Source organism: Momordica charantia (assembly GCF_013281855.1).
Source record: "Momordica charantia cultivar OHB3-1 chromosome 6 unlocalized genomic scaffold, Mcharantia_2.0 BLBB01000006.1, whole genome shotgun sequence".
Classification (NCBI taxonomy): Eukaryota; Viridiplantae; Streptophyta; class Magnoliopsida; order Cucurbitales; family Cucurbitaceae; genus Momordica; species Momordica charantia.
Genome location: NW_028275164.1, coordinates 9,926,656 through 9,954,478, shown reverse-complemented (window position 1 = coordinate 9,954,478; position 27,823 = coordinate 9,926,656). Strand labels below are relative to the sequence as shown.

At 34.6% G+C, this 27,823-nt stretch overlaps 1 protein-coding gene across 1 annotated transcript; it reads left to right on the top strand.

Annotated features, from left to right (window-relative positions):
• Positions 1-267: 267 nt before the first annotated feature.
• Positions 268-8,206, top strand: SMG7 (Telomerase activating protein Est1). The gene is made up of 8 exons (XM_022297530.2): positions 268-467; positions 2,202-2,316; positions 2,570-3,196; positions 3,334-3,456; positions 4,420-4,643; positions 4,745-6,698; positions 6,800-6,930; positions 7,542-8,206. The coding sequence occupies exons 2-6, from the start codon at positions 2,254-2,256 to the stop codon at positions 6,675-6,677; spliced, it is 2,970 nt and encodes a 989-aa protein (XP_022153222.1). The 5' UTR covers positions 268-467; positions 2,202-2,253; the 3' UTR covers positions 6,678-6,698; positions 6,800-6,930; positions 7,542-8,206.
• The last annotated feature ends 19,617 nt before the right edge of the window (positions 8,207-27,823 follow it).

The following is a 27,823-nucleotide window of genomic DNA, read 5'->3' as shown; positions in this document are numbered from 1 at the left end:
TTTAAAAGCAGAGTCTAAAATAATATCTAAACCTAAGAAAATTATTCACATAGTTTAAAACAAAAAGAAATATATATTTTTTACTCCTACCTTAGATATCTTAAAAAAAAAGAAAAAAAGAAAAAAAAGAGAAAAATTCCAACCTTAGCGCGTGCACATCACGTGCAGAAGAGAAATGTTGGTTGAAAACGGCGTCGTTGCGGCCACGTAGGCTTTGGTTGAAGGAAGAAAATAGGCAAAGAAAGAAAACGACGGAAACACATTGAAAAAGAAAGAAAACACACAGAAAAGAAAAGAGGAATTCCAAAATCCCCAAATCGAAACCAGAACCAAAAACCAAACCCCAATCTCATCCTCTTCAACCCAACCCTTTTCCGTTCCTTCTCCAACCCTAATTCCATCTTCTTCTTCTTCTTCTTCCTCTTCTCCCAATTCCCTTTCACCGTGGATCCGATCGCGCTCCTCAGGTATTCTTCCAATTCCTCGCAATGGTGATTTTGTTTCCTTTTTCTCGATTTCGGGGTTTTTTTTTTTTCTGTCCTGTTTGTGATTTTTGGAGCTCGTTAATTCTCGTCGCTGAATTGTTAGATCTGGGTTTGTTTTCCCATTTGTTTCTCTACTGTATTTGTTTTGTTTGACCGTTTTTTTGATTTTCTTTTCCGTGGGTTTTTTTCGGGGGTGGCCACCGGCGGATATTTTCTGGGTTTTTTGTTTTCTTTGCGACTCTTGGAATTGGAATCCGAATGAAGTCAAGCTGGAATTTTGAGGTCAACTCGGCGGGATTCTACGTATCGTATCTTGATTTTTGATGGGGAGAGTAATATCGTTGGAGAGCCCCAGTTGGGTTTCTTGCGTATTTATTTATTTATTTTTGTAGATAACTACCGGTGGGTAAAAGTCTTCTTGTTTCCGGGGAATAGGAATTGGATAGTTAGGTCTGTCAGGGTTTATAACAATTGTATCTGGCATTGGTAGGGATGGGTTTTGAATATCAATTTCGATTCAACTGTCTGTTTTGTGAATTTTCTTGGATTGCTCAAAACATTTATATTTTGTTGAAGGCACGGCTTTCTTACCTTTACCTCACTTTGGAAGCAAGCCCTTTGGGTTTCCTTTTTCAGTGTATTAATGTAAACTCCATGTAAAGGTGTAATTCATTATTTAATTCTGAAAAGGTGTGGAAGAAAGATTTGTATGATCATGTTTAATAGATGAACGCTTGTGCTTGCTGCTTTTCTTCGGTTTGTGATCTGAAAGATAGGAATTTAACAGGTTGATAATTTTAAGATTTTTAGTAAGTTAGTAATAATGGACGAATCTTCCAGTATGATAATTACTTCATGTTAATGTTTGTGTTCTTCTTTGAGGAACAATTTGATGGATTTTAGAAAATTATATAGGAGTTGTAGGTTCATGTTGAGATGCCATCTTAATCTTTCGGTTAATTGAGTTGATAAGGTTACGTGGTTTGTGGGTTTTTCCTCATCATGGAACTTTAATCTTTGAGGCTGAAGGGTAGAGAACTTATTATCTTCCCCATAGTGGAACATATATGATACATCTGAGTTAGAGATTGTATTTTGATCATTGGGTAATTCCAACAGTGTTACTAAATATGATTGGAGGTGATGAGAATTCTAATCAAAGTATTTACAACTATATTAAATGCTAGCTATGTATCTCCACATTATTATTAGTACAGACACTATTAACTTTGCCAGTCGTCTGTTTTATTCTATCTGTCATGCAATTGTATTTAAGATATCTCTTAACAAGTTTTGACTTCATCTTGTTGTGATTTGTGTTTTGGATATTTCAGTTTTTTTACTTGGTCCTTTAGTCATTCATTGTTGGGGAGTTGTCTATGAAAAGGGTGTACTTTTAATTATTTGTGAAAGGCAGTGATAGCTTATGTTGGATATAACATTAGTTTGAAGTCTATATATTGTTTGCTTTTTAGTTTGGCTCCTTTTGGGTTTGTGCTGTTTTTTGTATGCCCTTTTATTCCTTCATTTTTTCACAATGAAAGCATGGTTTCTCATAAAAAAGTTCATATTGTGATTACCTTGACTAATTTTTGTTTGACTTATCTACCGTGCTTAGTAACCCTTTTGTGGATGCCTGGGCCTTTCCTTCACTATTTTATTTTCTACGTATTTCTGCTATTTAATATGCTTTGATGGTTTATGAATTTCATGCAGATATATGCGGTATGAATAATCTGAACACAATGGATGGAAGATAAACATAGAGATGGCTAAAATGTCTTCTTCCGCTTCTTCATCATGGGAGCGTGCGCAACGCCTTTATGAAAAGGTAGTTTTTTCTTTTTGTTCTTTCTCAGAACCATTTTTTGCTTTTAGTCTGTAACTTTGTAATCAGAAAACATTGCTCATGATTAAACCCGATTAGAGGTAAACGTAACTTTTTGTATGCTATGGGTAGCGATTAGAGTGAGATGAGTTTTTGCATGTAAGAGAACTTGGATATGCTATGGGTCTCTAGTAGAATATGTGATGCATGTGTTTTTAACTTATGTCAATCATTTTTATGTCTATCTCTTCTACAGAATATTGAGTTGGAGAATCGGCGAAGAAGATCAGCTCAGGCTCGAATTCCTTCAGATCCCAATGCATGGCAACAAATGCGTGAAAATTATGAAGCAATAATCCTTGAGGACTATGCTTTTTCTGAACAGCACAATACTGAATATGCTCTGTGGCAATTGCATTACAAGAGAATTGAGGAGCTGAGAGCACATTTCAGCGCTGCTTTAGCTTCTGCTGGCTCTAACAGTTCTAATAGTTCTAACAACTCTAACAATTCTCCGGGAGTGCCTACAAGGCCTGATCGAGTTTCAAAAATAAGACTGCAGTTCAAAACATTTCTTTCAGAAGCCACTGGATTTTACCATGATTTAATATTGAAAATCAGAGCAAAATATGGCCTTCCTTTGGGTTTTTTCTCGGAGGATGCGGACAACTGTATTGCTACAGATAAAGATGGAAAGAAGTCTGCTGACATGAAGAAAGGGCTCATATCTTGTCATCGGTGTTTGATATACTTGGGTGATCTTGCACGTTACAAAGGATTATATGGGGAAGGCGACTCAAAAAATCGGGAGTACAATGCAGCTTCAGGTTACTACCTTCAAGCAGCATCACTTTGGCCATCGAGTGGCAATCCTCATCATCAGGTCCTTACTGAATTTCTTGAATATCAATCCTTTATTTTGATTCCTTTATTACTTTTTTTATTTGCCTTCGATTTATATGCTTCTCAACCTCATCTTTCTGAGCTCTTCACTTATGTTCAAGTGTTCCCATCTTTCAGCTTGCTATATTAGCTTCATACTCAGGAGATGAGTTGGTAGCTGTTTATCGATATTTCCGGAGTCTGGCTGTTGATGCTCCATTTTCTACTGCCAGAGATAATTTGATTGTTGCATTTGAGAAGGTATTTGCCATTAGTATGCCATCTACTGCAGTCTTTCTTATGTATTTTCTTTGTTTGTCTCTCTACTGCTTATAACTTGTGGATTTAATTTTCAAAATGCTACAAGATGTTGTGCTACTATTTAAATTTCAAGGTTGCTGTTCTACAAGACTTACTAATTTGTTTCAGTTATGTATTTTGTTTAATTCCATAAAGATTCTTTTTGATTCTGAAACTTTATCCACTTTAAATCTTGGCCATGGTTCCAAGTTTTAGCATTCACCTAGCAAATTAATAACTATCAATATAATATATTAACTTCAATGAAGTCCTAAGGTGCTCTTTCATTTCAAATCTTGATTGGATTTTAATGGATTAGAAACTTCATTGGAGCAATCAATTATCTGTATTTTAACTATTTACATTATTTGGATGCCGACGACCTTAGCTGTTTGTCAGCCTAGTTTTCTTATTGCTGGTTCTATAGTTGGACATTTAATTCAATATTGGCAACCTCTTGAATGATCTTACTGTGAATCTTTTTGCACTCAGGAGATTTTAAATAACTTATCAGGTGGGATGGGAAAATAATGTAATAACTACCAGTCCATACCTTGCATTCATAATGATATGCAGTCATAATCATGATATTACCATTGTCAATATTTATTTATGGAGTGGGATATTTGTTCTCTAACCAGAAAAAAGGCTGGTTATATGGGATTCCTGTCGACCGTATGTAGTAAATAAAGTTTAAATGGTGAAGCAATGAAATTGAGTCGAAACGCCTTGCTGATAATATGTGATCTGATGCAACAGAGGTCTTCCATGATGTGGAGAATCTTCTTCTTTTTCCCTTTATTTTTTCCATTCTTGATTATACATATATATATATACATATATAATGCCCTCCTTTGGAGAATCTTCTTTTTCCCTCTATCTATTAGCATGGTGATGCCATTCTATGTATCCTATTTTTTGCAGAACCGTCAGAGCTACGCTCAATTGTCTGGGACTGCTAAAAATTCTGTGGTGAAGGAATCACCTGTTCGGTTTAGTGGAAAAGGACGGAAGGGAGAAGTAAAGCTTGCAACTAAAGATTCTAGTACTGAACCCCCAAAGGAGAGCGCGTTATCTCCTCATGAGACATTTAGATCCTTTTGCATCAGATTTGTTCGGCTAAATGGAATTCTTTTCACTCGCACGAGGTAATTACTTGGACAATATACATGTTTTCCTTTTCATTTTTTTTTTTAATAATTGGGTTGGGAAATGTATATCACTTAATCTGATTCTTTTTCTCCTTCAGCCTAGAGACGTTTGCTGAAGTCCTCTCATTGGTCAATAGTAGTCTCTGCGAACTTTTGTCTTCTGGACCTGAAGAGGAACTGAGTTTTGGAACGGATGCTGCTGAGAACAGTCTCATCATAGTTAGAATTGTTGCAATTCTTATATTCACAGTTCACAATGTGAATAAAGAGACTGAAGGTCAGACATACTCAGAAATTGTACAGCGGGCTGTTTTGCTCCAGAATGCACATATTGCAGTGTTTGAGTTGATGGGTTCTATTTTGGATAGATGTTCCCAGTTGGTTGATCCTTTGTCAAGTCTTTTTCTGCCTGGCCTTCTAGTTCTTGTTGAATGGTTGGCTTGTTGCCCAGAAATTGCAGCAAGCAGTGAAGTGGATGAAAAGCAGGCAACTGCTAGATCAAAGTTTTGGAACCTTTGCATCTCATTCTTCAATAAACTGTTGTCAAGTGGTTCTGTGTCTTTAGAAGATGACGAGGATGAAACTTGCTTTTTTAATCTCAGCAAGTATGAAGAGGGTGAAACTGAAAATCGGCTTGCATTATGGGAGGATCTTGAATTGAGGGGATTCTTGCCGCTTATTCCTGCACAAACTATATTGGATTTTTCAAGGAAACATTCCGGAAGTGATGGCAATAAAGAGAAGGTTGCTCGTGCTAAAAGGATTCTGTCTGCGGGGAAGGCTTTAGCAAATGTAGTCAAGATTGATCAAGAACCAATATACTACAATTCGAAGGTGAAAAAGTTTTGTACTGGTATTGAACCTGAAGTGCAAAATGATTTTGTCATCCCATCATCTTCTAGCATCATGCCCAGTACAGGCAACGTGATGCAAGAAACTCAAGTAGAGAAAGCAAACAATTTTGCAGTTGGGAAGTCAAGTTCACAGCTAGTTTTGGAAGGGGAAGAGGAGGATGAAGTAATTGTCTTCAAGCCACTAGTTTCTGAGAAGCGAATTGATGTGACTGATACACTGCGGTCAGGTTATGAAGGTTTGCAACCGGGAAGAAATGCTTCTGGAGGTGATCTGAGATCTTATCATGGCATGCCGTCCACCTCTCCTGATGATGTTCACCAGCCAAATAATTTTGAGTCAAGTTCTCAAGTACCTGTAACTGCTTGTAATATTAACACACTCCATTGGCAAACAGTTCAGATGAATGCTTCTAGATGGCCAGTCGAACAGGATGCTTCTCTTGCTAACTGCTTGCAAAGTTTGAGGTTATTGGAGAACGGGCATGGGAAGAATTCCGATCTTCAGAATGATATAAGCATGTTTAATCCGGCAGCTCACTCAATGCCTATCAAACAAGCTGTTAGCATAAATAATGATGCATTTTACAGTGACAAGAAACCCCTAGGAGCTCTTGTACAGTCTAGGAATGATGCTCCTGCATCGTTTGGTTGCATTATAGACCCAATGACTACAAGCGCATTTTCTAGCCTTCAAACAGGGTTGAGAAAAAACCCAGTTGGTCGACCAGTTAGGCATCTTGGACCTCCTCCCGGATTCAACAATGTTCCTACTAAGCATGCTAATGAATTCCTTCCTGGTTCAGAGTTTAAAAGTGAGAATCAGATCATGGATGATTATAGCTGGTTGGATGGATATCAGCTGCCCTCTTCTACAAAAGACCCTGGTAATGCCATACATCACACATCTCATATGAATGCCCAGCAACTTGGTGGTAGTAATGTCATGAGTGCCACAATCAACTTCCCTTTTCCGGGCAAACAGGTTCCCAGTGTGCAGTCTCCAATCGGGAAACAGAAAGGCTGGCCTGATTTTCAGGTGCTTGAGCAGCTAAAACAGCACAATGAACAACATCTACAGCCACATCAACAGCTTGTGAATGGTGGTAGTCAACTCTTTACTCCGCTGCCTGAGCAATATCCAGGACAGTCTATATGGACAGGTCGTTATTTCATGTGATGTCAGTTCGAGAGATAGATGGTATGTTACTCTCATCTACCCTGAATTGTAATTGCGATGGTAATAAATGATTAAGTTTGTTAATAAAGTTTTAGTCTTGACTTATTTCCTTGATTCTTGAGGTTCTTGGGAATGATAATGGTGATCGGACCACATCCTGGTGCCAAATTGAACTCCACCTTTGCTGCCTGTTGAAAAATTTGTTGGAGCATTTCTGGCCTTGGATTTAAGCAGGCACTTGCTACCATAACAGGTACTTTACCTCCCATATATTCCCACTTTTCTAGTTGACATGCATCCATCTCTTATATACGATCACCTTTTGTTCAGCATGTTTGTTTTAGTTCCATTTAGGCAAGCAGGCGTACGTTCCCTTTTCTCTCTTTTAACCATGATTATTAAGAAAGTGTTGCTCTTTTTTCACTTTGGTGTTTACTAGTTTGAAGGAAAGAACTAAAAAAAAAAGATGAAACTAGTTATCCACTACAACTCCGGGAAAAGTGCTATCTTCCGATGATTAAATGGGATCTTTTAGCATATGTACTCTTGCATCTTTGGAGCTATGAAAGATCAATTGGATCTTTTAAAGGCTTTGATGAAAGTTGAATTGCATGGTGTGGGGGGTGAGAATTGAAAGAACGTTTGCAAGTCTTACTTTTTCTTGTGCACTAGAATTTGGGTAATTGGAGTAGCTTTATCATATCATGGTGGTTGCATGGGACAGATACATTTGGTGAAAAGATACCTAGTTTGACCTATGTTAGATTCTTGTTATCTGTTGGCTTTTCTTGTGTATGCATAAACTTGGGTGGTTAGGTGCAAGATGATTTTACACGATCTGTATTGCATTTTTTTTTGTTGTAGCGAATTGGCCGAGCTCTCCAGCAAGAGGGGGAAGAGAAAGGTTGGAAACATTTTTCGATGAGCTGTTCGTATGGAAGTAAATGCCTTGTCAGGTTTCTTGGGGTGTGGTTAGAAGGTCTTCTTAAGTTCATCGGTTTTGGGGCTTATCTCAAGGGATTTGGTGGGGGGGATAAGATGGTGTACTCAGTAAATCTACTTAACTGTCGAGTCTAGCTGTCGAAATTGCTTTTACCATCATCCGATGGCAGGTGAGTTGATAATATTGTGCTGCTTGGCAAGTTGTCTCCGAAGACTTTTGGGCGTATTCTCTTTGCGGGTAAGAATCTACGTTACCTGAACTGGATGATGGTGGGTTTCAAATCATATGTTTGGTTTGGAGGACTACAATCTTTGATATGAATCACCCTTACTCTCAGTCAAGTAAGGGAGCTGGTTGTTATTGCACTATTTTGTTACGAGTGAACCGGAATCTTTAGGTACTTTCTAGTTTTAAATGTGGTTGAGGTCTACTCAGGTCCAGAAATAATTTGTGAAACGTGTCAGACGTGTTTGCTGGTTACTATGCACTGTTGTACTACTCTGGTTTGTTCGTTACATTTCATGTTTACAGATTGTTTTTCCTTTAATAGCTTGGTTTTATTGTGTATGAGATTTCTGTTTTTACATGTGCCTCTGGCTTGAAGGTGGCTTTTGTAGGTAGATTCAGTTGCTGTATTGTTGTGGTTGTATATGCTCTGCCTTTACTAACTGAACTAAGTACTTTGTTTTTTAAACTTAAAACCAAATCTCTTCCCTCTCTCAACTCTCTCGTATAAAGGACAGATAGCTAAAACTACTTCTTTTCCAGCAGTGAAATCTTTGAAAACACTTGCAATATTCGTTAAACACTTACATAAAATGCTATTGTTAATGGTGAGGAGCTAGGAAAGCTTTTGTATCATTCCTTATTTTGTGGCTATTTTAAAATGCTATTGTTAAAAGAAGTATTTACTGTGTTAAGAGTCGTTGAGCAGTGAAATCGAAAGTTTACAAGTAACCATCAACAAGGACATACACGATAAAATCTTTTGAATAAAAGGAAAAGTTTGTTCGTAAAAACTAGTGAACATTGGCCCATCAGAATTCTTGTTCTTCCAGAATGTCATCTCTTGGTAAATATAGGTAGAAAAAAGAAGAGATGGTTATGAGCTTAGGAGAGTGTTGACAATTTAGGGTCCGTTTGATAACTATTTGGGTTTTTGGTTTTTGGTTTTTCTTGTTTTTAGTTTTTGGTTTTTGGTTTTCAGTTTTTAAGAAATAAAAATCATACATGTTTGATAACTATTTTTTGTTTCTTGTGTTTAAAAAACAAAAAACTAAAACATGTTTATTTTTAATTTTTTGTTTTTAAAAAGTTAGAAAATTTAAAATACATATTAGAGAGAGAAAATTTTATATAAAGTAGAGATGATGTGGGTGCGATTGAGGATACTCTTCTTCATTATTGGGCTCGTGTAAACTTTTAGTCTCCGTCTCCACCTCGTTCTTGGGTCCGAGAGATGTTCTCGAAAAAAATTATCGATTTTATAATTGTTTTTAATTATTTTTAGAATTTAAATATAAAAAAGTGTAATAAAAATATATTAATTATTTTAAAAATGGAATCAGGGACAGGGATGGGGTCGGAACATGCATTTTCTATTTTTGGGACCCAATCCTGTGGAAATCTTTGTTACGAACGTGAAATAGAGATGTAAATAAACTTTTGGAATATAAATTTTAGAGAGATAAATAAAAATATTTAGAAAAAAAATAGGTTGAGAAAAATTAAAGAATAAAGTCGAGAGGAAAAGTTATGGTAAAAAAAAAAAATTATAAAGAAAGAGAAAAATTATAGTGGAAACAAACTTAGAGATAAAAACAATATTCAAAATACAATTTTTATATAAAATAAATAAAAACAAAGATAAATGAAAGTTAGAGTGAAAGTCGAGAGGAAAAGTTATGTTAAAGAAAAAAAAGAAATTATAAAGAAAGAGAAAAATTATAGTGGAAACAAATTTAGAGAAAAAATAATATTCAAAATATAATTTTTAGAAAAAAAAACATATTACTAAGAGACAGAAAAGTTATAAAATATGGAATTTTCAAAAGAAAAAAGTTAAGAAAAATATTAATTTTTTAGCAAGAAAAATGAAACTGTTAGAAAAAAAAAACAAAAATACAGAAAATGTTGGAGAGAGACAAATAACAATAAATATTCAAAATATGAAAATTTTAAAGAGAAAAAATACATTTGTAGAGAGAAATTTAGAAATAAAAAAAATTGGAGTAAAAAATAAAATTTTTAGGGATAAATATAAGAAAGAAAGAAAAAAGTTGAGTATTAGAAAAAGAAATGAGATTTTGAAAAACAAAAACCTGTTTTTGAAAACTATTTTTTTTTGTTTTTGAAATTTACCTAGAATTTCAAAATGATTTTTGAAAAATAAAAAACAGAAAATTGAATTGGTATCAAACAATCATGTTTTTGAAAAATTAAAAATCAAAAACCAAAAACAAAAAACGAAATGGTTATCAACGGGCCCTTAATTTTTAGTTTTTGGTTTTTGGTTTTCTGTTTTTAAAAAAACAAAAACTATATATATTTGATAACCACTTTTCGTTTTTTGTTTTTAAAAAACAACAAACCAAATCATGTTTGGTAACCGTTTTTAGTTTTGTGTTTTTAAAGTATACATATTAGAGAGAGAAAATTTTATGTAGGGTAGAGATGATGTGGGTACGAGTGATATTAATTATTTAAAAAATGGAATTGGGGATGGGGATGGGGACGGGGACAGGGACGGGGTCGGGACGTGCATTTTCTATTTTTGGGATCCGACCCTACGGAAATTTTTGTCTTCCCTAATGTAGAGACATGAAAATGGGGATGTAAATAAACTTTTGGAAGATAAATTTTAGAGGGATAAATAAAAATATTTAGAAAAAAATAGTGAAATAAAAATTAAAGACAGAGAAAAATTTTAGAGGAAAAAATAAAGTCGAGAGGAAAATATATGTTAAAGAAAAAAAGGAAATTATAAAGAAAGAGAAAAATTAGAGTGGAAACAAATTTAGAGATAAAAAGAAGATTCAAAATATATTTTTTATATAAAATAAATAAATACACATATAAATAAAAGTTATAGTGAAAGAAAATTGAATGAGAAAATAAAATATAATTTTGAGAAGAAAAAATAGATTACGAAGAGATATAAAAGTTATAAAATATGAAATTTTCAAGAGAAAAAAATTAGGAAAAATATTAAAATTTTAGAGAGAGAAATGAAACTAGTCTTTTAGAAAAAAAATACAGAAAATTTTGGAGAGAGACAAATAACCATAAATATTCAAAATATGAAAATTTTAGAGACAGAAAAATAAAGTTTGGGGAGAGAAATTTAGAAATAAAAAAAATTTTAGAATGAAAAATAAATTTTTTAGATATAAATATGGGAAAGAAAAAAAAAAGTTGAATATTAGAAGAAGAAATGAGATTTTGAAAAACAAAAGCCTGTTTTGGAAAATTACTTTTTTTTTTTTTGTTTTTGAAATTTACATAAAATTTCAAAATGATTTTTGAAAAACAAAAAACAGAAAATTGAATTGGTTATCAAACAATCCTGTTTTTTAAAAACTAAAAACCAACCGGCTGTTTTCGAAATGGTTATCAAACGAGCCCTTAGTGTTCTAAGATGAGGCGTTGATTGCATATTAGATTTTTACGGTTGATTGGTCATAATAGAATTATACTTATCTATGAATAAGCTAAACGAAAGTGAGAACATCGATAATCACACGCTATACCCTACCTAGGAGGAAGGCTTAAAGGCATTTTGTGCCTAGAATGAGCTTAATCAACAAGTTTAGAATTGATTTTTGACCTACCAAAGATGGTAAATTTTGAAAAGCAATATCAAAGCTTGTCAAAATCTTTGACTTTTGACCTACCAAAGATGGTAAATCAAAGATTTTTTACCTATCATCAAGTTTAGTAGAAGTGAGGAGACACCATCACTTTAAATGGGACCAAGCTTGTCAAAATCTTTGATTTCCTTGAACTTGAACTCAATTGCTGACATTTTAAAGTTAGGTGAAGATTGCAACGCTAAGTGCACAGTACAAATTGATACAAATTGTCTAAGTTATATGTATTTGTGTCCCGTGACACAAAATTATGGATTTGTCACTGCCTTGAAGATGATGGAAAAAGGTATACAATGTCGAGTATTAGTTGAATCGAACTTGATATATACTATGGGAGGGAGACAAGTTTTCCAAACTTCTAATTTTCAAAAGTAATATCAAAGATCATTAAAGAAATATTGCAATTGTATTTGAAGGTGTTTAAACCTCTAAGCAATCTACTTTGAAAGCAAAAGGAGTTTCCCAAACTTCTAATTTGGAAATCTTAAAGAGATTTTATTGGCTAAAATTATTTGACCAAGTACAAATCGCCCAATAGCTTGAGTTATAAGGATGGCAGCTAAATCGCTAGGCTAAGAATAAGAAAACCATTTGATTCAACAGATTTCCCATACAAGTTGTTGATGAACTATTAGATAAAGTATATACACTACCAAAACCTATTTTATAACAATTTCGGAGATTGAAGTAGAATCAAAACGCCTATTTTACTCGAAAAATCTTGCCATCACTATTATTAAATGTTTGACAATTAAACAATAGACACTTTTTTAAAAAATAATGAGCTGTTAATTTTTCAAAGGATGGTAAGTACAAAATTGAGACCTCACCGATAAGGAGCCAAATATTTTCTTCATTTGAAGTAACAAAAGTTGTAGTATTGACTTTTCTATACGGAGCAATAATTAACTTTATAACAATGTATACTAAAATTAATGTTTTTTTTTTTTTAAAAAGGTATAACATAAAATAGATATATAATGAGGATTAAAAAAAAAAACAAAGTCTCCTAAGTGTAAAGCTTGTAGCAAAAAAAGCAAAAGCTCGTTTTCTTTTACTTTTTGAAAATTAAAAAATATAAAAAAAATTTTAAAGAAAGAAACAATTAGGAAAGAATCTCAATTTTACAGACTTTCCATAATTTGTTTTCGAAAGGTGATATACTTTCCATATATTGACTACTAACTATTGACAAATCATAATGGGCATTAAATATTATAGGAGGCAAAATAGGAAACATAGTACAAATTTGATTAGCTGCAAAACATTGCCATACATGTAAATGATAATTATGCAAATATTTTGAACTTTTTTTTCCTGGATTATTTCTAAATTTCTTATTGGATGGTAATATCATCACCAAATGATTGGTTAAAAATTTATACCACTGTCAATATGATGATAGTTCAGCTGATTAAGTTATAAATTTTTTGGATTAAAAAAAAAGAATAAGTTATATATTCTTGACAAAAAGTCTGATTTTCGAATTCTCACTCTCACGCATGGTTGAATGGAGAAAATCCTACACCACTATATTATCTTCCTACCATAGACTCCTAAGCAATTTTCACCTTTATCATTTTTTTCTAATAGTTTTGTATTGAATTACAAAGAAGTAGACATAAACCTATTAAGACATTATTTACCTTCCTAAATGTTTGAAGGTTACATCTCTCCCTCCATTTTGAACTATTTGACACATGTATAATAATGAAATAATCATACCAATACCATTTAATTTAGTGGTAAAAATTAATAGGAAAAAATAGTTTTTTAAAATATGGGGAAGAATCAGAGGAAGATTCAAAGACTAATCTTTTACCAGTTGAATTATGCTAAAATATACTTTTTAGATTTTTTTACAAACAATAAGAGATATTAAAAATCAATTTAAAAATATGGTTAATTTGAGGAAAGTTCAATAATTAAGACATATAGTATCAAAAAAAATAGAAAGTTTCAATTATCACCGATTCTACTGAAAAAATAAAATATAATAATAATAAATAAAAATAAATAAATAAACGCAAATAGAATTAAAAGACAAACTACAATCATGTTAGTTGTTCAAATGGTTGGATAAATCCAAATGGATAAGACTTGATTTGAAGTTTATTTCAAATGGTATAGTTTAATAATTGTGTCATGTGGAAATAATTGCTGGCTTTTTATTTATTTATTTATTATTTTTTTTGTACAAATAATTGCTGTCTCAAGTGTATGAATATTCTTTGTGCTGAATAAAATGATCATTCGATTGAAAGGAAAAAGAAAGAGTTAAATTATGTTAGATTTTCACTGTGAAAAAATGAATTTGGAGTATGTTTTAAATGAAAAGCAACTGAATAATATTTGTGTTTGTCGAATTCGTCGGATTCAAGCGAGTTGGATAGAAGACCTACAACAAAATAACATACATTCCATTGCTCAAGTCAATTCAAAGTTCGAATCTCTAGACCGATTTCAGACAAAGTTGCATTCCGAATTGGGTGGAGTGATGATGTGTTTATAGAAGTTAGGTGAGAATCATTATGTTACTTATTCTATTGTTAAGGTCGTTGAATTTTTCTAAATTGTCAGTGGAAGCCGTCGAATCCTCACCTTTGCTTGAAGTTCTAAATCATCAGTGGTGAACACTTCAGGTCGGTTCCTGTAGTATTAGTTCATGTGACATGCTGTGATTTTTCCTTTCAATAATATTATTTTGAAGTACAATGAATAGTGAGGATTAAATTGGATTAGATTTATGTAACTTATTTTCAGTGCAACCATAAATAGTGTGTAAATTAGATTTTTACTAGTTAAAGGGTAATTAGGATTGTTAATTACGAGTAATATTTTTATAGTAAAAATAATTCACGTGAAGCTTAGGTACTAGTAATTAAGCTACAAGTAAACATCATATCAGATGTGTTAACTCCAGTGAAGATAACTTTATTATAAAAAGATAAAAGACAACTTAGTAAATTAAAAAAAAAAGAAAAAGAAAAAGAAAAAGAAAAAAGAAAAAAGAGACAGTGTTAGATAAATGCTCAAACAAGTATTCGGTCTAAAAATTAGAGAGATAGAATGCAAAATTCGACAAGGTACAAGTCCAATTGGTTCAAATCGACTCACACCGAGAGTGAGCTGAGTGGCCCAGGCGAAAGCCTGAATGGACTACATTAGGTTGAGGTACTATTTAGACCCAATCCAATTGTTCGAGTTGTAAATTTATTCAACCCAAACAATTTTTATTAAAAAATGATCCCAAGTCAATTCAACCATGAAATATCAAGGTCAGTTTAATCGGGGTTATTCACATCACTAATTCAAAATATTATATAACAGACAAAAAAATAAATGTTACTATCTTCAACATTAATTTACCTATTTTCTAACATTGAAATCAAGATTCGTACGTCAATGTTTATCTATTTCGTGAAAAGTCACGCTCTAAAAGTTTCAAAAGTTATTTTTAAAAGTTGTCGTAGAATAAATAAACTAGGATGAACTATTAAATGAAATAAAATTAAAATAAGTGTATTCATAGTAAGTAAAAGAAGTAGTTTTAAAACTCATAACGATTTAACCAAAATTGATTTAGGTGAACTTTTGAACCAACTAAATTTATAAATTTAGAAGGCTAATTTTATACCCTAATTCATATGGCATGGATTAATACATATACATATTAATGTTCCTTTTGCCAAAATTGCCTTAAAATTATGCCCTCGGACGGTGTTAGAGCTGAGGTGGCAGCTTTGACGCAATAAAATTCCTTAAACAGCACACAAAAAAGTATAAAATAGAAGAAAAATAATTTCTATTTTATTTCTATGCTTAATTTAGCACCTCGATTTTTTACTTTAAACTAATTTTATCAAGCTAGACCATGAACTTAAACAAGTGACTGAATTGTACAAAACAAAAAAGATTAGTACATAATTAGTCGGTTTAGATGATCCTAATTTCATAAATGTCATTTTTACTAAACTCTTTATAATTGTCTATAGGTAACTCGTTTATAATAAAAGCCCATATAAAATTACGGATCTATCCATATTTAGATATATTATGTTAGAAGGAAAAAAAATAGTAAGAAAAGGAAAGAGATCTGTTTGGTGTGATTTTTTTCTTTTTGGTATTTTCCATCATCATCCCATGAAGGTTCATTCCGATATCCACCAAAAACTGGTACTTTCTATCTTCCTTGCAAATCGACGTCGGAACGAGCTAAGGTCGAGTCGGGTCAAGCTGGGATCGCGTTGGAACGAAGCGGAGATGAAAATCGAGCAAGGGACATTGCAGGGCCATTCTGGCCGAGAGCTCAGCGCCGCGACGCTACCACATAGAAATGCAGAAAACAAATTAAGTCGCACGTCTATTTCTTTTCACGCTACAGATTCCAGTAGCGTCTTAACGCTACGACGAAAACACCTTATAAACATCATTTTTAGGTTATTTTGTGGATAGCCGTGAATCAAAAAGGGTGTAGCCATGTATTTTGAAGGGTATTGCACAACATCCATTTTTTAGGGAAACTCTGTAGCACATCAGAGGCGACGACTTGGGGTTGGCAGCGGGGTAGATTGAGATTGACGTATTAAGGGTATTTGTTCTCGATATTATTGTGAGTTTTTCATTCCTGTACCTAAGTATTAGGTTTATAATACTTAGAAGCTAGGGGACGTTTGTTGTGACCTCTAGAGAGCGAATATTTGTGAGGAGATATATTTGAGAGTGCTTTGTAGTCCAATCTCATATTATAGTGGAACTCGTATATGAGTGGAACACTGGACGTAGCCCATAAATCGTTAGGGTGAACCAGTGTAAATCTGTTGTACCATTTATTGCTTTCCCTATATTTTTCTCATGTATTGTGTGATTGGCTTAGGTAACTGGATATAACTGTGGAAAGGGAAATTGTTTTGAAGCACCTAATTTCCCAACAAGTGGTATCAGAACTGTAGGTTGCAGTATCATGAGATCCAGCCAGAAGTCACATCACTACTTTGAGCGCGTGTTAAGATTTGATGGGGACAACTTCGGGTGTTTGAAGATGCAAGTGACGAATCTTCTTACATACAAGAAGATACATAAAACCCTAAAGGAACGATAGGCTGTTGAGATGACAGACAAAGAATGGGTTTAAATGGATGAGCAAGCGGTAGCAATCATTAGGCTATGTTTATCGATGAGCGTGGTGAGTCAAAAAACAGCAATAGGGCTGATGAAGACTTTGACTCTTCAACATCCATATGGAGGAGGAGACCTCAGTGAGCTCTCATTTAAATGAAGTCATGAACATGATGAACAAGTTGAAGTCTATGGAGATATCACTTTTTCAGAGGAGGTGAAGACCATAAAATTGTTGTCTTCTTTGTCTGAACAGTTGGGAGACGATGAAGATGGCGGTATCGAATTCGTTGGGGGACAAGAGTCTGAAATTTTCAGATATTTGTGACGCTGTAGTTGGTGAGGGGGTTCGTAGAAAAGGGAGTGAGAAGAATTCCGCATCCACTTTTGGTGGAGATAACAATTTAGAATCAGCATTGGTAGCTTAGAGAAAGGGCAAAGGGAAAATGAAATATGAGAAAAGACAACAAAGACGCAATAGATACATTAAGAGATTTTGCAGGGAGCTCAAGGAGGATCAAGAAAAGGAAGATTTGCAAATTATTTGACAGCTGAGGTGTTGTTAGTTAGCGTTGGGATTAGCACAACATTTGTAGAGCAGGCATCGAAGTGGGCAGTGGACAATGCAACCTTAGTACACATCGCTTCAGACAAACAGTTGTTTACATCTTTCACTATAGGGAGCTTTGGCGTGGTGAAAGTAGGAAACAACAGACTCTCTAATATTAGGGGCATTGGAGATATAAATCTGAAGACTGACAGTGGAATTGAGTTAGTTTTGAGTAATGGCGCGTATGTGCCCGATTTCAAGAGGAATCTAATATCTGTTGGGAAATTGGATGAAGAGGGTTATAGTAGTGAATTTGCAGATGGTAGCTGGAAGCTAGTGAGGGGATCTGTGGTAGTGGTAATGGGCCACAAAGAAGTTTTAGTGTATGTGTCTAGATTTGAGATTGTCTTGGATCACGGAGATAGAGGATGCACAAGGCTTCAGATGGTTCAGGACGAGACTTGGAGGAATTAACAGCATTGACAACCAGGACAGAAGATAAAAATATACCATCAGTTCAAGTACAACAGCTGGGAAGTAGAGAGAGGGGAAAAGGGAATAACTTAGTGAGGTGTTCAACAGGTTGCAGACGATTTAGTGAGCTGATGAAGTTGCATAAGCGAGGGAGTGAATCAAGGAAAAAGACTACAGTTTTTGTTGAGGTCGAGAGAGAAGTCTCTAGAGTGGGCAACAGACTTGGGTGGGAGTGCTAAGTCATCAGAGGGAAAATCTTTCTTCAGGAGTCGTTGGGTGCGAGTGAAGAAGGAAGCATTAGGTACCATTTAGATCGAGTGGGAGCACGTGACTGTGTTTCTAGAATTTGGGAGACAAGACCACGCTAGATTGCTCAGTCTCGGGGCAATCACGAACGAAGCTTGGGTAGGGTCAAGCAGATGAGAGTCAGTTACTATTGGTGCAGTTAGAACTGAGCCTTGGCGGGGTTGCCAAGATGAAGGGCACTGTTGGTGTAGTGGGAGGCGAGTCATGACTTTGTCTCCAAGTGGGAGATTGTTAGGATTAGTAGAGCCAAATCGACGTTTGAATGAGTTAGGGTCGAGTCGGGTCAAGTCGGGATCCCGTCAGGACGAAGCGGGGATGAAAATTGAGCAAGGCAAGCTACAGGGCCATTCTGGCAGAGAGCTCAGTGTTGTGATGTTGCCACAGAAATGCAGAAAAAAAAAATTAAGTCGCGCTTCTGTTTCTTTTCACGCTATAGATTTCATAACATTGAGACGCTGGGGGTAGTGTCTCAATGCTACGGCGAAAACACCTTATAAACATCATTTTTAGGTTATTTTGTGGGTAGGCGTGAATAAAAAAGGGTGTAGTCGTGTATTTTGAAGGGTATTGCACAACAACCATTTTTTAGGGAAACTTTGTGGCAATTCAGAGGTGACGACTCGGGGTTTGTAGCATATAGAGGGGTAGATCGAGATCAACGTATTTGTGGTATTTGTTCTCGATATTATTGTAAGTTTTCCATTCCTGTACCTAAGTATTTTGTTTAGAATACTTAGAAGCTAGAGAACGTTTGTTGAGACCTCTAGAGAGAGGATATTTGTAGGGAGATATATTTGAGAGCGTTTTGTAGTCCAATCTCATATTATAGTGGAACCCGCATCTGAGCGAAAGACTGGACGTAGCTCATAAATCGTTGGGGTGTACCAGTATAAATCTGTTGTGTCGTTTATTGCTTTCCCTATCTTTTTCTCTTGTATTGTGTGATTGGCTTAGGTAACTGGATATAACTGTGGAAGGAGAAATTGTTTTGAAGCATCTAATTTCCCAACATTACATAAACGTCTGCTGGGTCCTAAAGAAGCAGCATGACATCATCCCCGCCTAGTGCTACATGCTACCGGGAGTTAACACCTCCGTGGACGCCATCCTCCATCACTTCTACATGGTGGATGTGGGGTCGTACTAAAAAGCACCGTGCAGGCTGGTGGACAAGGAGTACGAGACGGTGGAGTTTTTGTAACGAAAACTAAAAGAACAACTAAGTGGAAGCAAAAGAGTAACTCTACGGAGGAATAACTTCTATTCACTGAATTGAGAATTGTTACAAGTATTTATAGAGAAATAGGAAAACCGACCACTAATCCACTAAACATACCACTGCCATTAAATTTCTCTCTAACCAACACCACAACTGCATTAAGCTACTAAGCCTACAATCTCTCCCAACTTACATACACTCTCCCACTAATAAAATAACTTCCAACCATGAAAATACTACCAAGCATAATTCTAATGTACAAACACTAACATAAACTAACACACGTTTGCACTAATTCTTAACACTTCCCCTTAGTGCAAACATATAGTCAATAACACCAACTGCACTTTTGATTACTTCAATCTTGCCTGATATGAATAGTAATCGATTTTTGTCTCCTCCATACGAAAACAATTCACAGTTGCATTGAGTTGGTTCTCCCTTTTTAGTTTCTTGACATGGTCAATGAGTAAAACATCATTTTCTTCCTCAAAGCACAAGAAGCCAGTTGCATGATATGTAATATGGTCAAAATACCTAATGTAATAACGAAAAATATTTATCCTTTTTTATGATTCTCCAGTAGGTAAATACTTCAGTGCTATATGGCTCCACTATCGTCCAAACTTGAGTGACATTAGCTTTGTTAGGCAAAAATCACCAACAACAACTCCAAAATCTTCATCAAACAATACATTAGCAACCACAACCCCTTGATTAGTAATCTTTAATTTGTATTGTAACTTTCAAAACAATACTCTAAACCTTGAGTTGTGTCTACGACATACACCTTCGAGTAGGTCAATCCAAAGCAAGCTCCCCAAGCTTAAGTTCTCGAGGATAGTAGACAAACTCAAGTCCTCATATTGGAAAACATCTTCTCCAACACTTTTTCTCCATACAAATCCTTTCAATAGATCGAATGAAAATCTTCGATCAACTTTACCTGAGATAAATTTCTAGTATTATGATGAAAACAACCCAAACCAACCGACCAATCCTTACGATAATCAAATGAAGCATTAGTACAATAATTAATGGGTTGATCAATAGCTTCCATTGATAAACAATGTTCCCAATTGAGTCTTTCAGGCTTGTTAATTTCCTATACAACATTTGTTTCTGCTTCTTTAAGTTCTACTCGAGATTTTTTTTTAATATGGTATGGTTTCCCACATTGGTTACATACCACCTTCACCTAACAATCACGTTTGATATGTCCCGACTTTCCACACCTAAAATTGCTTTCAAATTACCTTTGATTGCCTTTCATTTATATAATGCTTGCTATCATTTGAACGACATTTGGAAACATAACTTCTTTCTACTTTGTCTCTTGTATAAAGAATACCTTACCTTGAGGAAAGATTGCCTTTTGTCATCAAGTATTTGTTTCACCAAGGCTTCCTAATTTTATAGCAAATTCTCCAACTCAATGATAGCAAGTTGATTTACCCAACCTCATATCAAAGAAATAAACGAGACCTTTCGCAGTCCACGAATAAGATATGAACGCAAAAAAACATGATTAATGGTCTCATCCTTGTCCGATTATGAAATTTCATAACACAAACTTTTAACTTTCAGAAAATATTCTGAAACCAATAAATTACCTCGAATTCTTCTAGCAAGTTCATTCTCTAAATACTGCAACTTCGTCGTGTTCTTCTGAGTGAAAAACCTTTTAAGTGTATCCCACACTTGCTTTGGAGGATCTACATCATGAACATGGTCGATATACTCCTTTCCAATAGAAGTTCGCTACAAAGCAAATAAAGCTTTGCCACATTTGATCTTCCACTTCCTTCGTACTTCAAGATTTTGGGGAGTATTATCTCGAATTACATTATCTTCAATAGAAATAAGATCCCAAAAATCTTGCCCTGGTAGAAAAGCTTCCATATATAGCTTCCAATAGCTATAACTATCACTAGTAAACTTGTCTACACAAACATTGCTTACATCGTTCATTTTAGCAGAGCACTAAACTCAAACAACAAGTACTAAACTCAAATGAAGGATAAAGAACATGGATGCTCTGATACCATGTAACGAAAATGAAGAGAACAACAAAGTGGAAGCAAGAGAAAAACTATACGAAGGAAGAACTTCTGTTCTCTGAGTTGAGAATTGTTACAAGTATTTGTAGGGAAATAAGAAAACGAATCACTAACCCGTTAAACATACCACAATTCTATCTAACCAACACCACAACTTAACTAGGCTACTAAGCCTACAAACTCTCCCCAACTTACATCCACTCTTTCACTAATAAAATAACTTCCAACTATGAAAAGAACTGCCAAACATAATTCTTAAAATGTGAAAACACTAACTGAAACAAACACATGTTTGTACCAATTCTTAACAGAGTTGCTGTTCAAGGCGGTGGACGTGGCCAACATACTAGACGATGAGGAATCGAGGGGTGGAGACTTTGACCGAAGAACTGGTGATGTGATCTAGAATAGAAATCTCATTTCTGCCAATACAAACCCCACCGGGCATTGCCGCTATCCACTTAATCGACTGGCTGGGGATCAGATGGCTGAAGAATCAAGTTGAAGGAAGGTGATAACAGATAAGAGATTAAAGTTGAGTTGTTGGATGAGAAATCTAATAATCCATCACTTTTTTTCTTAATTTTTTTTATAGTTATTAGTATGTTTTGAGTATATGTTGCATGTACTAGATTTACTAGATTTCTAGTCAGTATGTATTAGGTCTATGTTGCATATACTTTGTAATGTTAAATGATACTTCAATAGTACTGATTTATATGATGTTACCTATACGGAGTATATATTGGGTATATGATGCATAAACTTTGTAACTTTAAATCATACTTCAATAATATTATTTGTGTACATCTCATAGTGTTATGAATGATATGAAATTACTGATGTGATGTATATTTTGGATATATGCTGCATATACTTTGTAATAGATGGGTACATTAATTATATAACCTAATTATTTAGTATATTATATACCAATAAAATGTTTATATTATATAACCTATTTGGAAATTTATTCATATAATGGTTCTCAGAAAATGGAATTAAGTTGCCAGAAAAATTAATGTTGTTGGAAAAGAGAATTAAGATGACAGAATAATTAATGGACTCCTAAAAATAGAAATAAACGGCCATAAAAGGGATGGGTCGACAGAAAACTAGAAAGGCCCCCCTTAAATAGTGAAATAATATCGTCGAAATAATTGAAAATTGGAAGGAAATGTCCATAAAAAGATCAACATTGAACGAAAATGCCGGCGGAGCTTGAAAAAATCGGTTGTGGATGAAAATGGAGATTATGTGAAATATTGAGAAATTTTGAAACAATATTTAATCTAGGTTTTTTTTTTAAATTAAAGAAACATTGCATTAAAAAGAAACAGGACCACTAAGGATTGAATTAGATGAGTAGTGACCACGCACCACAATCTGAATCCACAAAGGAAAACAACTATCCCAAAAGACAGAGAAACGATCAGAAATGACACATTTGACCAATAAAACAACTTACCTATTCAAAGAACTAGTAATATGAACAGCTTTTAGTCCACTAAACACCTTCTCAAAAGTCACAACACCTTCAATCTCATTCAATGATATCGGGAGAGACTCCTCAATTAGTGGAGAAATCTTGTCAATTATGACACCCCTCTTTATGATTGGAAGGAAAATAATTGTCTTCAAAGTTATGCCTTATTCTCCACAGATTCCAAAATGGTGGTTTAAGCAAATTCCCAAAATCATGTTGGTCAAAGATTTTAATACAATTAAGATTGATAGCCTCCACAGATTCCAAAATGGTGTTCAAGCTTATCACCACCGCACCTCCGCCATCGCCCACCTTCTGCTCCGTCATCTTTGTCTCTGGACCATAAAAGTTCTCTGAATAATTAGGATGCAACGGAGATGAAGAGCCATTCCAAGAGATCACAGGCGGGTGCCCTCTCCAATTTTGTGCTTGGTAGATGACGAAGCCACATACCATACATAATAATGTTACCTTTGATTTTGTGAGCCGCAACAACACTATCGGCATCCAATGGGGAGATCCCAACACCCAGCCATCGTTTAGCATCACAGAAACCAGTGGAAAGGAATGACCCTCTTTAAAAATCGCCTCCACAATAACAAAAGAGGTCTTTGTTATAGATTGCTTCCTGTAAAAAAATCACAGAAGAACTGGAACAAAGCAGAGAAGAACACCACAGTCGAAGAATTGAGAGGAAACACACCTCCTCACGGAGAGGAGTGGAGGGAAGTAGGCAACTGACCATCCCCTCCCCACATTTTTTCTCACATTCTTTTGAAACAACTCAGTCTTCACGTAGAGAGGAGGAGAGTTTGTGATTCAATATATGTTATTAGACTACAAAATAAAGACCATTAAATTTCAATATGTAGAATTTAATATAAGCATTTAATAATAATTATAGAATATAGAATTAAATGAAAATCATTTCATGTTAAGAAAGAAATATATTAAAAATTATATGCCAAATCGAGTATAACTCCAATGATTAAGACGCCTATCTCTAATCAAAAGTTCATGAGTTCGAACCCCACCCTCACATGTTAGTACTAAAAATATATATATAAGACAACTTTTAATTTCATCAGATTACACTTTAAACATAAATAAGTTTTTGCACCTTGAATTAGAAAAATTGCTGCCATTTTTATATTCTAATAAGTTTTACTTGAAGAATTGTTAAAAATATATATTCTCTAACATATGTTTGGAGTTTTTTTTTCTTTGTTATTGAAATTTATGAATTTTGGATGAGTTATTCAAATTTAATTTTGAGAAGGCTTTATCACATTTTAATTAGTGGTGCTTTTAAAAAAGATTTTTACATTTGTTATCGTTAAGATTGGTAGGTGAATTAGTAAAAAATATTGAATGAATGGTAAAATTTACCACATTTATATGATACAATTAAAAGTTGCAAGGTTTAGATGATAGAAATTTTGATTTTTTTTCTCTCTAAAATTAATTATCACATCAAAAGTAAAAGTAGAAATTTGTTTATAAACTAATTGATAAAATCTCACATGAATCGAACAACTAAAACACTTATTAAAAATCCTATCAAGATAGTGATTGAATTGCTGGACAAAAGCCATACAAAGATATTAAATAAGTAGACTGTAACTTATTATGCGATAGATGGAAACTCCCGAATGGAAGGTAATTAATATATAAGGTTGATTTTTAGTTATTATTTTTATAATAACATTTTGTTAACTATACATTTATTATTTTTATTGTAGGAAAATTCCGCCAAAAATAAAGTGGCGCGAAGTAAATTGCGATATAATCATCGGACTGGAAAGAAATCCTTTCAGTTTCATCAAGAAGAGAAGGTACGAACATATAATCTATTTGAATTATATTATGGTTTTATAATTAGTTTCTTATTCTCACTTCTTACTATAATTAAATAATATGTTAGAATAGAAAAAGAAGATGTGACATATTTAAGTCACATTCAAATGTTCTATAAGACACATTTTACTGAAGCAAAGGGTTGGAGTAACCTACAGCCCCAAATCGCACAGGTAAGTATTCATTTAATATTTTAATACGTTAAGATTGATGGAGGCTATATCCCAAAGTTTCTAACCACATGTTTTTTTAGGAAGAAATGATCAAGTTAAAAGCCTATTTAGATTCTCAAAACACACCTCAGTCTGACAAAGAAATTATGATGACGGTCTTTGGAAAAAGATACAATTATATGATAGGAATGGGCCATGGACTGAAACCACCCAAAAGTAAGGGATTATCACAATACTCTAAAGAATATGTTGAATCTTTAGAGTCACTTCTTGCAAGGACCAAGGAAGTATTGTCGACTCAACAGAGACTCGACAACTACAGAGAGAGTTGGCGGCTCAACAAGAGGAGACTTAACGACAACTTGAGAGCCAACGACAAGAGTTTGATAGAAAAATTCTTGAAATGCATCAATCTATCGAGATGTTTACGAGGGGAGGAAGTTCATCATGTAGTGAGGTATATTTTGCGGTTAGTATCTGGATATTCTGGTTTGGAGTATGTTTTATGATTTTAACTTTCTCTTAAGTATGTCTGAATTATGATAAAGGGCAAGAGTGGAGGGGGTGTATTTAGTTTATTTGTCTGGAATTACAGAATTATGCTTCTTCTTGAATATGTTTTATAGTTTGAACTTTCTTTAGTTTACCTAGAATCATGCTTGGTTTTGAGTCTTGGAGGGCAAGAGCTATGGCACGAGGGGAGGGGTGTATTTATTATTATTATTTTTTTGTCAAGAATTATGAAATTATGCTTCTTCTTAAGTATGTTTTATCGTTTAAATTATCTTAAGTCTGTCTGAATTATGAGGGGAGGGAGGGGGTGTATTTAGTTTGCTTGTCTGGAATTATGGAATCATGCTTTTTCTTAAATATGTTCTATAGTTTGAACTTTCACCTGTGCATGCTTAAGGTATGATCAAGGCGAGAGATATTGGTGAAGGTATATTTTAAGTTAGTTCATGGTGTTATAATCTTTAAGTAAGTTCATGTATTGAGATTGTTTTGGTGTTACGACTTTTAAGTAAGTTCATGTATTGCGATTGTTTTAGTTTAGTTATTTATATAGGTTTCACCTAAGTTTGAGGATCATGTATTCTTGGAGTACGTTTTGTGTTTTGAGTTTTTAGACGAGATTGATCCTTATAATTACAATTAGAGTTGGATTCTTTATTCAAATTTTTAACGACCATGCAATTCTTTGTACTGTAGGATTGAAGGGAGGTGCTGACAACATATTTAAAATTACGGTTGGAATGAAGAAGTTCATTTGTAAATTTCGGTGAAAACTAATTTAGTTGTTTTTATATTTTACAGATTTGTTTTGTAAATTTAGGTGCTTTAAATCTAGTTGTTTTTATCTTTAGAAACTTCTAAAAGTTGTAGACGATGCACATTGATTAATTAATGAAGTTTACATTATTATATCAAATATTGAATCTTGGAACGTATCTCCATTTTGTGACAAAAATTGAACAACTTCATGTTTGGAAAAAAGACAAATTAAAAAAATAATATTATGAAACAAATGCAACAGATTTAAAAAAAAAAACAAATGCGGCGAAAATGTTTTCGTCCCATTTAAGGAGCGGTGAAGGTATGTGATGAAATGGTTATTGCATGTGAAGCTTTTTCGTCGCACACTTTGCGACGAAACAATACGCGTCGCGTTGTTTGCAACGAATGTAGCATTTTGTCGGTGAAGCGCTTCAGCAACATTGATTCAACGACGTTAATTGCAACAAAACATTTTCTTCGCTAATAATTATTAGCAACACTCTTTTACTTTCAACACGAAAATATTTCGTCACTAAAAGCTATATTTTTTTGTAGTGAAGTTGTAACAACATAGTCGTTGTGGCTGAGATCATATACCCTTAACATTAGTTGAATATTTTGGGGTCCTAGGTCACAACATTTAAGTAAAAGAATGTTGAAACTGATCAATGGCGACCTAAGGGGCGGACACCTATTTTTGTTATCTAAAGGTGAAGACTTTGAAGTGGGAGAACACTCGGCCCAGCGGGCGAACATGGCGGGCTCCGACTCCGCGCACCTGCTGACACCTTTCGAAGCACTTTCGAGTGTGCGCTTTAGTTTTCGAATGTGTTGTTCAGCCTCACGAGTCTACGAGCCTCACACCTAATTTCCTCTTCCCGACCCCCCGAAAAAAGGCGGATGCTCCTGTAGGTAGGAGCAACTTCACTTTCGGTGTTCGGCGCTCCCTGGAGACCGCTTCTATGACATGAATCCACGACCTTCCAAGTAGCAGGTTGAAGAAAGTCGGGATGTCTAGTACCTGGTTGTTGGAACGACGCGAGCCAGACCTCAATTCAAAAAGATGAAGGGCCATAGGTTCAAAAGATTATTTCCATGAATAATCTTGTCAACTCAGGAGAAATATTTTGGGGACAATTTTGGGTTTTTGGGATTTTTGACCCCTTCCAATAATCATTTTGGATTTTTGACCCCTTTTGATATTTACTTATTCATGACCCCTCTACTTCAGTTTTCTGACCTTTCCCCTTATTTTGCTTGGTAAAATTACCAAGTTACCCTCAATTTAAAAAAAGAAATCAAACCCAGCTCTCCCCTCCCTGTCTCGATCCTTCCCCTCCCTCACTTCGCGCTTCATCTCCGTCGTTTCTCTTCTCGTCTCCCTCGCTTCGTCTCTATCAGAGCTTTCCCCCTTCCCTAATCGAGGTCATTTTTCTTTCAAGTGTGAATGATTTTCTACTTTTTTTTTCCTTCGTTCTTTGCATGGGTGTGAAAGACTTCAACCTTCGGCTCTATCTGAAGTAGCCAAGGTTCTTTGCGTGTTGCTTCCATTAATTTTTTTTTGTTGAAGGGTTCCATCTCGGCTTTAAGCCCGGTGGGTTTAGGACCGAGATGAAACCATAACCCTTTTTTTTTGCTGAAGGGTTCTATCTCGTCTCGGTCCGTTTCGAACCGGGATGATGGCCGAGATGGAATCCAGAAAGGTCATCCATCTGGAATGGACTTTCTGGGTTCCATCTCGGGACTCATATCGGTTCGAAATGGACCGGGACAAGACCGAGATGGTATCCAGAAAGTCTTTCTGGATTCCATCTTC

Excerpts from the sequence above, each read along its gene's own strand:
- SMG7 (XM_022297530.2), top strand. The coding sequence starts at position 2,254 with ATGGCTAAAATGTCTTCTTCCGCTTCTTCATCATGGGAGCGTGCGCAA. Across the intron at positions 3,457-4,419 it reads TGATTGTTGCATTTGAGAAG|AACCGTCAGAGCTACGCTCA; the intron begins GTATTTGCCATT and ends TATTTTTTGCAG. Across the intron at positions 4,644-4,744 it reads ATTCTTTTCACTCGCACGAG|CCTAGAGACGTTTGCTGAAG; the intron begins GTAATTACTTGG and ends TTTCTCCTTCAG.